Here is a 12,103-nt window from a genome sequence, read left to right as displayed (position 1 = left end):
GGGGTGAGGGAAAACCTTTGTGTAATGTCCAATATTCATGACACTTATGTATGTCAGGCGACCTCCACTAAATTTATTGCTGCATTAATGCCCCACTTGGGAAGCGCCACCTACTGGCAACACAAATTGAACCTTATGTGACAAACCCATTTACATGCTCTACACGATATACAGCAACCTGGTCTTCTCTAGCGCCACATAGTGCACGCAGGAAGTAACATGTAACTCCTTTGTGCAGTGTCCAAAACACATTGAAAATTCAGAGTTGTGTCGCCCGGGCGTCGTTCAGCGTCGATGCTGCAGCTGTGGCACACCGGACACACTGGGACAAATAATAAACTTGAATCTTGACCTGCACAAAGGGGTGGCGGGCGGCCACAACTCATTGCTGCGGAGCAGATATTTTTCATTTGTTTTTCCCCCGACCTGTGTGTGTTTGCGTGTGTGTGTATATCTGTGCATGTGTGCATATGTGTGTGTGTGTGCATACACTGACCCACAGGAGTGACACACTCCGTCCGTTGCCTGGTAACCATACTGAGGGTTCTGACAGCAGTCGTCCTCCTCCACCTCTCCTAGCTCGCCCTCACAGAGAGAGAGAGAGAGGTCCACCCGGGAGAAACACCGCACACAGCCTGTAAAACACACACACACACACACACACACACACACACACAGGATGTCTTCAAGCTCTTCAAGAGACAGAACCCGCACAAGGCAGCCGGCCCGGACGTGGTCTCACCCTCCACTTTGAAGCACTGTGCAGACCAGCTTGCTCTGGTGTTCACGGGCATCTTTAACATCTCACTGGAGGAATGCAGGGTTCCTGTCTGCTTCAAAACATCCATCATAATCCCCATTCCAAAGAATCAGAGGATCACAGGCCTTAATGACTACAGACCAGTAGCCCTATCTGTGGTTATGAAGACCTTCGAACGTCTTGTGCTGACCCACCTCATTGAGTCAAGGCTATCACAGACCCCCTCCTCGACCCACTGCAGTTTGCCAACAGAGGGTTAAGGTAGTCTCGCAGTGCCAGCCGCAGACACTATATCTACGTCTGGAAAACAACTCTGAAAAGTGGTTAACGCCCGCCCCCCAAGCAAAAAAAAAAATCTATATCTATATCTCTATCTATATATACTGTATATTGCTGACAGACATATGAATTGACCAACCAGGGACCTCGTGGGCAGTGCATTCGGAATGTGTGCATCAGCTAAATCCACCCCGGGTGAACTGCAACAACTGCAACAAACATATTCTTGAGAGCATCTACGATGTGGACCTGGCACACTTTCTGTGACGCAGCCATTAAATTATCTTGCCCACTCATTCTTCCTGCAAGACAGCCTATCGCTACTTTTTGGTCGCTCCTGGCACTGCGAGACTAGTCTCTTCACGGTGCTCCACTCACTGTGTTTCCTTGCCGGACTATGGGAGGCACGCTGTATGACGTAACTTCCGTCACAGCCCAGCCAACCAGATTTCGCCTGCAGCATAGCTAGGAGCCGCTGGAAGTCTCGTGTGATTCAGAGACTTGTGATTCAGACCCCCCGTCGCTGGAAGCTTGCTGACGTCGACGTTGGGTCTGCTGACTATGTGAAACTAGGGTTAGGGTTATGCAAGTTACTGATGTCATAGACATTCTGACATCATCAGTGACATCATTACTGATCAAAATAATCACAGATCTCACAATGTGGGACAGAAATTGTGGACCGAAAACGCAGACACTGAGAACACTTACTCCCTTTTATAAGGATTATAGGTTTTTTTGCATTAATATCTCTAAGAATATTAAAAGCTTGTCGCTATTAAGCAAGGTACCTCAATCATCTCTGGTTAGTTGGGTGAATATACACTGCAGTCACAATCTCACGACAGAGGTGGCTCTACAATGATAGATATAATACGCTGTCCTCCACTGAGGAGGTTGGCACTGTAACGTGAGCGGTCCACTGCAGCGTCGCTACGGTGCCTCAATTTTCTGGTTGGCCCTATGGCTCATAGTAGTGACTGTGATTGTGATCTTAGCCCCGCCCATTTGCTCTTCTATTTTAAGCAAAATGATCCTTTACAGCTTACACATAGTTTGGGCAGTTAGCTCAGCTCCTAGTGGCGGTTAGCTGGCAAGCTAAAGGAAAACAGCAGTCTCAACACAGTATGGGGGATTTTACTGTAACAATAGATGCAGTAATAACCTGCCATCCCAATCAGGCAATAGCCACGATTCAGGCACTCTCTTATGACTAGTCTGGATGGAGAAACCTCGCTCCGAGTCTTCCGGCTATGGGCGGAACGCACCCACGACTTCCGCCCGGAACCAAAGTGCTGTACTCCAGGAAAATATTCCCCTCAATCCTTGCATTCTGTTCAGAAAACATGGGCGACGCGAGTATCTAGCTACCCCAAAAGCTAAAAGACAAACAAAAAACAACTAAAACCAAATAATGGCATTGCCGCCTGACACACCGGTCAAAACGGTAAAATGGGGGAACGAAAACACCGTCGGACACAAAGCGGAAGATCCACCGGAACGAGGGGCGGGTCTTCCTGCCTGTAGTAATGCACACCTGAGAGAGCCTGGTGATGCAAGGTTACTTATGACAGGGCAAGCTGTGTCAGAGGAGGCTGGATAGCATGCTCAATCCCTAACGTTACTCCCCCATTGCCACAACTATCCCATATTATGAGCCCCTGCTAAACCATCTATCTTATTTTATTATTTTTTCATATTTTCCTCGTTCTTTTTCTCTTTTTACCTTAAAGGTACGGTGGCTCAGTGGTAGAGCTGTCGCCTCACAGTTAGAAGGTCCTGAGTTCGATTCTCGCCTGGGACACTGTGAGCGCTGTGGTTGTGATCCCCCCCATATCCTCAGTGCCTACTGCCCAGGTGGGGTATCTCGTCGTAAGGGCCTTTCTCTCTGTGTGGAGTTTGCATGTTCTCCCCGTACCCCCCAGGGGGTTCCTCCGTATATAACCCCCCCACTAAAAACATGCAGAAAATCAGATTGTCATCGTCATCCGACCACTGATGACAACATCCGAAGTTGGTCCCCGGGCGCTGTACGAGAAAGCGACCACTGCTCCTGGCCTGCCCCTCGGAGGAAAGGACATGCCTGGATGGGTTAAATGCAGAGGACACTTTTCACCGGCCACCGTCAGCATGAGTGTGTTGTGGCCGCATGCATGTATTGTGGTGTTCGTGTGACAATAAAAGACGGGCTTGTCCGTTACGAGAGAGAGTTTTGTTTTTAAAAAGGTCCTATCCGTAAGTTCTAACTATTACTGACACCGGTGGCTGTTAGAGTAACTGCAGGCAGCGTGTGAACGAGCTGGCACCATACTCGCACGCGCCCAAGCAGCTACCTGGCAACAGCAGACTGTGTTGGTTGCTTTGTAACGTTAACTCATAAAAGTCACTTGTGTGAAAGTGGCTATTGTCACAAGCACTGCACCCTGACAGATGAAGATATAAACAATCAGTGATCTCACGTCGCCATGGTGCTTTATAGCCAAGTCGTGGGGCGTGAGCAGACTGACCTGAGAACAGTTTGAACAGGAGCAGATGGTGCAGACTGACCTGAGAACAGTTTGAACAGGAGCAGATGGTGGAGACTGACCTGAGAACAGTTTGAACAGGAGCAGATGGTGCAGACTGACCTGAGCGCTCCACAGAGACCAGCAGTAGAACCAGCACACACAGATCCATCTTCATGCTCCTCTGATCGCCAGGCAGCCTGAAGAGACCTGACTGACGACTGTCTGTCTCTCTCTGTCTGTGTGTGTGTCTTTCTCTCTGTCTGTGTGTCTCTCTCTGTCTGTCTGTGTCTCTGTCTGTCTGTCTGTGTCTCTGTCTGTCTGTCTGTGTCTGTGTCTCTGTCTGTCTGTCTTTCTGTGTCTCTCTGTGTCTGTTATATAACAGGTTTATTTGCTTCTAATGTCTCTTTCGCTTTGTTCCCTTTGTGTGCGCGTGCATCAGTTCCTGTAAGTCCAACAGCCTCAAACTGACCTGTCATGATGCAACAGTTCCCTGTTTAAACACACACACACACACACACACACACACACACACACACACACACACACACACACACACACACACACACACACACACACACACACACACACACACACACACACACACACACACACACACACACACACACACACACACACACACACACACACACACACACACACACACACACACACACACACACACACACACACACACACACCAAGATATCAAGATTCATTAAGTGTCCCAAAAGGGCAATTTGGGTTGCAAAAAGCGTAATACAAAGTACATAGATAAAAACAAATAAAAACATTATAAGAACAGTCTAGAGCAGCAGTTTAAAGTGCAGCACAACAGTTAAAGTGCAAATGACAACATCAGTTCCTTCAATGAATAATGATTCAATATTGATATATCAATATTTTTTAACCCAGTCCTGACCAAAGGTCACTATTTGACGAGTTGGGAGTGACAACATGAGTATGTGTGTGTGTGTGTGTGTGTGTGTGTGTGTGTGTGTGTGTGTGTGTGTGTGTGTGTGTGTGTGTGTGTGTGTGTGTGTGAGAGTGAGAACGGGCTGGTGTGTTGAAATATTTTATCTGTTAAAGCGTCATGTGACCATCAAACTCACTGCAAAGTCACCTGCTCTTTATAGAAAGCGATGGTTACACCATGCAACAATGGTATGAACTACGGATGGCTGTTAATAGCAGGTACATTAAATGCAGTGGATGTACATCCAATCGTGCCAGTGCAGGTCAAGATATTAATATCAACTTTAGCACGTCGGTGACTTTGGATGACATAGAGAGCTATGTCACGCAGAGATTTCTCTCTTTCGGAACCTTCTTGCCACGATTCTGAAGTGACAAGGCAGCCATCTGTAGTTCATGAAACCGTAGTTCCATAATTATCGTGATATATTTACCACTACTGGCTGCTAGGAGCATCTGAATTAAATGCAGTGGATGGTAGTACAGAGACTGTCGGGAGGAATCCTATGACATCACAATTGCTTGAGTGACTGGTCACATCATGGAATGACGTCACTCAGTGCACAGTTGCTCAACTTCGGCCTCGCCCGCAGCATGTGTGGCCTTGCCTGCTCTATCGAGTGACATCACTGATCACAGACTCCGTTTTTGCCCCGGACGGATCCCAGCGCGCAACAAGGAAATGCCAAACGCGACTGAACGAAAAGGTTTGGCCGTTCGGCTTCGGGTGCTGGCTTTCTGGCAGGGAATCGTGTGGAGAAACTATATGCAGATAGATAGAAGCAGAAGAGCTCAGTTGTGGGCGCGGATGCAGCCGAGCCAACTGTCCGCTGCAGACAGAGCAATCTATACGGCTCTGGCTGCAACATGCATCGGTTTCCCCTTTGATCACGTCTTTCCCTGCTTTCTCCTGCACAAAGTAAAGGATCTGAGGTGGGTGGCGCAGCTCCCGTGTCGATGTTTAAGGTGGCGCCGTGTGATCCCTTGAAGGGATTCATGCTCACTGGCTAGGTACGACCTTAAACAGCAGAATTATGGAATAATATGAATTATGATTTTAGGACGTCCACAGACTTCCTTAGCACTCCTCGTTACTTTTTTTTAGGACGTCCACAGACGTCCTTGGCACTCAATGTGTTAATGAAGTATCACAGGCAGAAAGTAAGGCAGAAGCAACATACAGAGTAGCTTACAGATTGCAGAAAGGGAAACAGGACCATAGCTATCATAACAGAACAACACCTTTATACCCCCCCACATTCGAGGTATGACATCATTGGTGATGTCACAACGTCCGGGGAGGTATGACATCATCGATGACCTCACAAAGTCACGTCTGTCACAGGGGAAACTCTGACATCGCCGATGACCTCACAAGGTGAACTCTGACATCATCACCCATTCATTGCCTCGTGGGCTCCTTGGTTGGTGGGCGTCAATTGCCCCAAGAACAGGCCTGATGGTGGGCCATTACGGAGCATTTTCTACACTAATGCTTTTGCCTTCATAACAGCCTAATTCTGCCTCCAAATGCCCTGAAACTTGTAGTCCATGCCTTCACTCAGTGAGCGGTCACTGCACTCAATCGGCTTTCTGGACAGAGTGTCTGGGTCCTATGTTCCCCGGGTCATTGGACCACATTGGACAAATGCATTTGCATATTTCTCCCATGATGCAGCGTGTTCCTTCCAAACTTTTTACATGAAAGTAACTAATTAACCAAATTAAATGAGTGGTGGGTGGAAATAATAATTTGCCTATTCTTATTTAAACATGCAGTTTTGAAACATTCAATAAAGACAAATTAAAAATAGACTATGACGACACCCTAAGTGATACACACATGTTATGGGAGTGGTATACAGTATATACCCTTTACATCAATTTCCGTGTTAGTAGAATGGTTAGTTCCTTGCTCTGCTCTCCCCTAGGAGCGCCACAAACAGTTGTATCGCGCAGTAAATCTGTTTTCTTATTTTTTTACATCAATTTATTGGGGGGGGGACACATTTTATCAGGCTTAAATATTGGGGGGGGATTTGTCGTTCTCAATGTATATTGCCGTTATGGCCCTGCGGTTTGCACTCGCCGACTTTACGCATACGAGCGGGGAACAGACAGTAGGACCCGGGGAACATAGGACCCTTTTTCGGGAGCGGGAAACATAGGACCCGGGGAACATAGGACCCTTTTTCGGGAGCGGGGAACATAGGACCCGGGGAACATAGAACCCTTTTTAACAGGAGCGGGGAACATAGAACCCGGGGAACATAGACATGGACCCGTTTACTGGGCTTGTGTGCAATGGTGATGTCGTATCTCTATACCTGCAGTATCATTCGTTGGAGACGTGGAGGTGCAGCTGACAGAATGCTTACGCATGATAGACTCCAACGGCTTATGGTCTGACTCGACGATCACCTGTCCGTACAGGTAGTGATGAAACCACTTCCATCCAAACAGCACTGCGTACAGCTGCTTTTCGATCTGAGCGTAGTTTTCTTCAGTCTGGTTGAGCACCTTGGATGCGTATGCGACAGGTTTCTCTCCCTGGAGCAGGACTGCTCCTAATGCCTCCCACACACTAGAGGATAAAAGGCCCGATTTAATGCCCGATTCCCCTCGGGGGGGCGTGGCCCGATTCAAGGCTAGTCTCAACCGATTTTTTGTCAAAATAATTGTCAAGTGTCTGGTGTCAATAAATTATTGATTGAATCGGAGCCGGCCCGATCTCGAATCGGTCATATCAAACATGTTTGATATTTACGATGGCTGTCTCCCGACGGAACCCGCAATAGCCAATGAGAGCGAGCAGACCGGGACGCGTCGACGGTCATACCCGGATGTTAATGCAGCGCTACGAGTTGTGGCAACAGCAGTGCCATGTAGCTCCTCTCTCTCCAGCATCCTCACAGCTTAAAACAGGGTGGACAGCGGCGGATGGCTCTCCAAACATGTGCCGAGCGGTTTGTTTGCTTCAAGGGAGTGGATATGCTGTAATATGAGCTCTCAGACAGGACGTTGTTTTAGCTCATTTTCCGAGGGTGTCCGCGCTGCTTGAAGTGGACCCGCCGCTCGGTGCATGTTTGGAGAGCCATCTGCTGTTGTCTGTGTGAAAAAATTGCGGTTTTGTGGGATATAAACAGCCTACAGTCTAGTTGCTGGAATCGCTGTGAGTCGGTACTTCAAACGGCTGGTGTGTGGTCTCGCAGTCTGGCCGAATCGTCTAGTGTGTGCGTTCAGGCGATTTTAATGTTAAAATCTGATGAAATTGTCCTTATGTCTGTGGTCTCTCATGTTTTTAAAATCGGTTAAGATTTGAAAATCCTCTAGTGTGTAGGCAGCATAAGCCGCATTTTGAGGCGTCGACCTGCAGTGTCCTGCAGTGTCACATCTTTGGTCAAAGTATGAGTACTGGGCCCGGCTCCTGTGTTTAGGAGGTCTTTCATTTGTTAGAAGGCAACATCATGATTTGAGTCCCACACAAACTCACTGTTCTCCTTTAACAGCTGCCACAGAGGAGCTGTTGTCTTGTGAGAGTCTGGGGGCGAACTTGGAGAGGTATGTGACCATGCCCAGTATGGTCTCCAACTCTGCCTTGTACCATGAGAAAGCCATTTCTCTGATTGCCTTAAAGGAGAATTCCAGTTTGTTACACCCTTATTTCCAGCTTTAAATATGATATTTAAGTCACCCTGACAACTTTGGTTTGATTAGCATCAGTAGAAACGATAATCAGTTTGATCTGCGACCTGAAAACAAGGAAAACTGGGCATGTGAATTGCCTGTATTTATGTCTTGTAAAAAAAATTGTTTTTCTGACACACAGCGGCTCATATGCTCATTATATCAGAGAGAGAATGAGATAAGAGCAATCTAATGTACCTCCGTGCTGCCGGCAGCCTGCTCTGTTTGCTGTCCGTCACATAGATAGTAGCTCCCGCAATATTCCCGGCTGCTGCTTGTAATTCATATGACGTTATTCCTCACGGGCGGCCATTTAAATGAATCGTCCATAATCTTGTAATCAGATACATGTGCTAGGCTAGGCAGGCTAAGCTAACTACACAACAAACTGGATGCAAGTCAACTATGACCTGCCCTGGAAGTAGTTCTTCTTCTTCTGTTCCGCCATATTACCAAACAGAAGAAGAAGAAGCTCCTCTTTGGTGTGGCCATACACCAAGATATCATCCACGATGGTGGCAACGCCTGGAAGCCCCTCGTAGGCCTCATCCACCCTCCTCTGAAACTCATCCTGTGCAGAGTTGATCCCGAAAGGTAGCCTCTTAAACCGATATCTGCCGTAGATCGTGTTAAACGTGGTTAGCATGGATGATTCATGGGTGAGTTTTATTGTCCAGTAGCCGGATCTGGCGTCGAGTACACTTAACACATTCACTGCCAGCCTTTTTTTTTTTTTACTGTAGGTAGCTTTTGCCAGAGGGTTTTTTTGAGGATTCTGGCTCATTTTACAAGAGCCAAGGATAATTTTCTGCTTGGACTTTGTGAACACAAAGTTCACAAAAGTACTAATAGAATGTGTGCTTTCTCTGTCTAAAAGAGTTAGTTTGTAGAGTTAGTAGTTATGTAGATATTAGCCGTTGAGTACAGCATGGTTTCAGCGTCTGAGACAAAAAGCTGAGATAATCGCAGTTTTGTGAAATTCAATCAAATAGTCACTTTAACCATTTATTTTTGGCATCAGTGAGACATCAGACATAAACAATATAGTTCTGAACAGTAATTTCCTCCATAGCAGCACCCGCACCCCCTCTCCTTACAACTCCTCCCTCCGTGGGCGTGTCTGGTGGATTTCAGCAGCATTTGTCAGTCACAAGCCAGTCTCTCCTGCCTGTCTGAGCAGTGAGCAGCAGCCTCCCTCTCTGGCGGCCCCTCGTCGGCGAGTGTGGATGTGGCTTAATCCGTTCTTGGATTTTCGGTTGAGAGCTTTGACGAAGCCTTGTGTGACTCTAGGCTTTATGCTGCGCGCTTCAAAGTGTGCTTTCCACCCAGTCCACCTTTGGAACCCCCCACCGCCGTGCGCCCGTGTGAAAGGTTTTCGCCTACAGTATGAGAATGAGGCTCGTTCGCTTCTGGGTCCTCGGTTGAGCTCAGCTGGAATGCGTGCGTTTCTGGCCAAACAACACTCAATAGTCTGAGCACCGTCGCCACTCAGTGGGTCGGCGGAATGGATTGCACACGCCCGGCGGCTCTAACAGTATAATAGAAGATGCAAAAGGGCCAGATCAACGATCCACCGTCAAAAAAAAAAAATCGATTCTGAAAACGTGTTAACACGTTGTTGGCAGTCAACAGCTGGATTCTGAAAACGTGTTTACACGTTGTTGGCAGTGAATGTGTTAAGTACTGTGACCCAGCTAGTCTTGGTGTAACATCGTCTAGAGTAGGGAGCGGATAGTGTGGTCTCTGGATGGTGTCGTTTAGGGGGCGGGGATCTATACAGCTTTTTTGTTTTAGGCTTTTCCAACACTACTAGTTGATTTACCCATTCGGTGGGCTCCTTGACTTATTGTATTATGTCCATTCCATGTCATCTAGCTCGTCTTTGAGCCAATCATGCAAAGCATATGGGATGCGGCGAGGCGGGCACACTACTGGTGTTGCCGAGGGTTTGAGGTAGGGATGTCGAAAATGAAAATTTTTCTTGACCGACAACCAACAACCTCATTAGCCGACTATTGGTCGGTTAAGCGAGAAGATTAAAATGCGCTATTTGACTGTCTGTGCCCCATTAAACCATTACCACAACAAATGCTTGATTTTTTCCATTAGAAAGCGTTTATTTTTACATCTACAAGCAGAAAAAACACATTAACAAAACGAAAAGACAAGTTGAATCCTCCAGCACACCAAACAAAAACATTCCTCCGATAGGCTATGGTAGGAGCTGCGTGCATTGCAGAAGGGGGAAACGCGGAGGAAAAAACCCATACTCACGCTCACAATTCTCAAATTAATTATCTTACTGCAGGTGTCGGAAATAGTCTAATAAAACCAGCAGAAACGAATTTTAAAAGCTCAGAACGAAATGTATTGTTAATTGATCAAATTTCCACTTTGAATAGCACATCACGACACCCAGCCGCCCCAAGCCTCCAGGGCGCACTGACGCGCTCATTGCTCTCTCCTCCTTCTGACATCATTCTGACATTCTCACTAATTCAACAGTGGTTTACCTCCTTTTGAGATCTGCAAAAAATAGTTTGCTTCTCTCCCCACCCTTCTCCCTCTCCTCTCTTCATCTGCGACGAGGGCTGTAGGTGGCTATATGCACTCTGTGTGTCCGGCTGCACGACATGACAAGTGAAGCAAGTCCGCACGCAGCTGTCAGTGTTTGACCCAAACGCAGGCATCAGATGGGCTACATACCGACAGCACAGAACCATCAGTATTTTGGGGAAAAGGCTAATTTATATGTAGGCAGGCACAATGACCGATGAATAAAAAGTTGTTATAACGTAGTTTTGCATAGAGACAGTCGGCATGTGTGAGAACGCCCACAAAATGTTATACGGCTGGCACACGAGTGGGGTAAAGCCGCCCATATATCTCAATAAGCTGACTCACCAAAGGTTGGTGCTGCAGCTCTAAACTACAGGTTTGGGGATTCTAAAGCAGAACACAAGACGTCTGTTCAGATGTGCATTTACTGTGGTGGTCAAATCGCCGATCGTGTCTGCCTGGGCTGGGCTAGCAGCTAAATTCTAACTTTGCTGAATGGATAGAACGGGGGATTTACCCCACCCTGACTACGCCCCCAGCCAGGCTGAGCCAGCTAACCCAGCATCTATGACGAGACATCGCCTCAACCTATCGCTGTAAGCCAGAGTCTGTAATTAATCATCCTACCTGTCCATTATGCAGTGCTGCGGGACTCGGGAGGATAAAAAAATGAAGCAGTCTGTCCAAACTTTTTACCGATCTAATCTCATCATGAGATGCAGGGAAATATATATTAGTAGCCGATGTGTTTAGAAGAGCATTCTCACTCAGTGTGTAGTGTAGCGTTATAGTTTACATGCTTGCTATATTTAAAGTGCCTTGAGATTTGTTTGCGGAGCACATGGCGGCGGGGATGAAAGTCACCGCATGGAGAGAGATGGCGGGGCTCAGAGCACTTTGGTCCCTGCTGCCCTCATGTTGACACTCCAAAATGGAAACGGGTTCGGAGTACGGGCGTCAAAGGCAGTTTGACGTGCATCAGAATGCTCTTGGCACGCTTTCGCCCGTTTAAAATAACGGGTGGTCTTCAAAAGTTCCAAAACAATCCGTCTCTCGTTGTGAAACAATTTCTCCGAATTGGCATGTGCTGGACAGTAAAGAGTAACGTTAATTGATACTTTTCAATCATCAATTAGACTGCTTCATGTCTGCATCTTTAGAACACGGTAAAAACTACTGTAAAAATTTGTTTCGCGTGTTTCATCATTCAGTGCGCATGATGAACGTGGAGGGAGGGAGAGAGAAATAGCCAGTGAAGAAAAAGTAATGTTTTACTATCAACCACAATGATCAATGCACTAATGCACTATGCAGGGAAACAACAACATGATTATGAGGC

The 12,103-nt window shown here is 47.1% G+C and overlaps 1 protein-coding gene across 1 annotated transcript in view; it reads right to left on the bottom strand.

Annotated features, from left to right (window-relative positions):
• The window catches only part of LOC310799455 (properdin-like), a gene marked incomplete at its 5' end in the record, with an annotated part of 38,871 nt that extends 30,735 nt beyond the window's left edge, over positions 1–8,136 (bottom strand). The window contains 3 exons of the mRNA XM_083662040.1: positions 497–635; positions 6,846–7,102; positions 8,012–8,136. Of these exons, the coding sequence (XP_083518166.1) occupies positions 497–635; positions 6,846–7,102; positions 8,012–8,136 (521 nt within the window). The remainder of the gene's footprint in view (positions 1–496; positions 636–6,845; positions 7,103–8,011) is intronic.
• Positions 8,137–12,103: the final 3,967 nt, after the last annotated feature.

The sequence above is a fragment of the Poromitra crassiceps genome (genome assembly GCF_964638095.1).
Source record: "Poromitra crassiceps genome assembly, chromosome: 2".
Lineage (NCBI taxonomy): Eukaryota > Metazoa > Chordata > Actinopteri > Beryciformes > Melamphaidae > Poromitra > Poromitra crassiceps.
The sequence above is the reverse complement of the archived record's forward strand: the minus strand, read 5'-3'. Positions and strand labels throughout refer to the sequence as shown.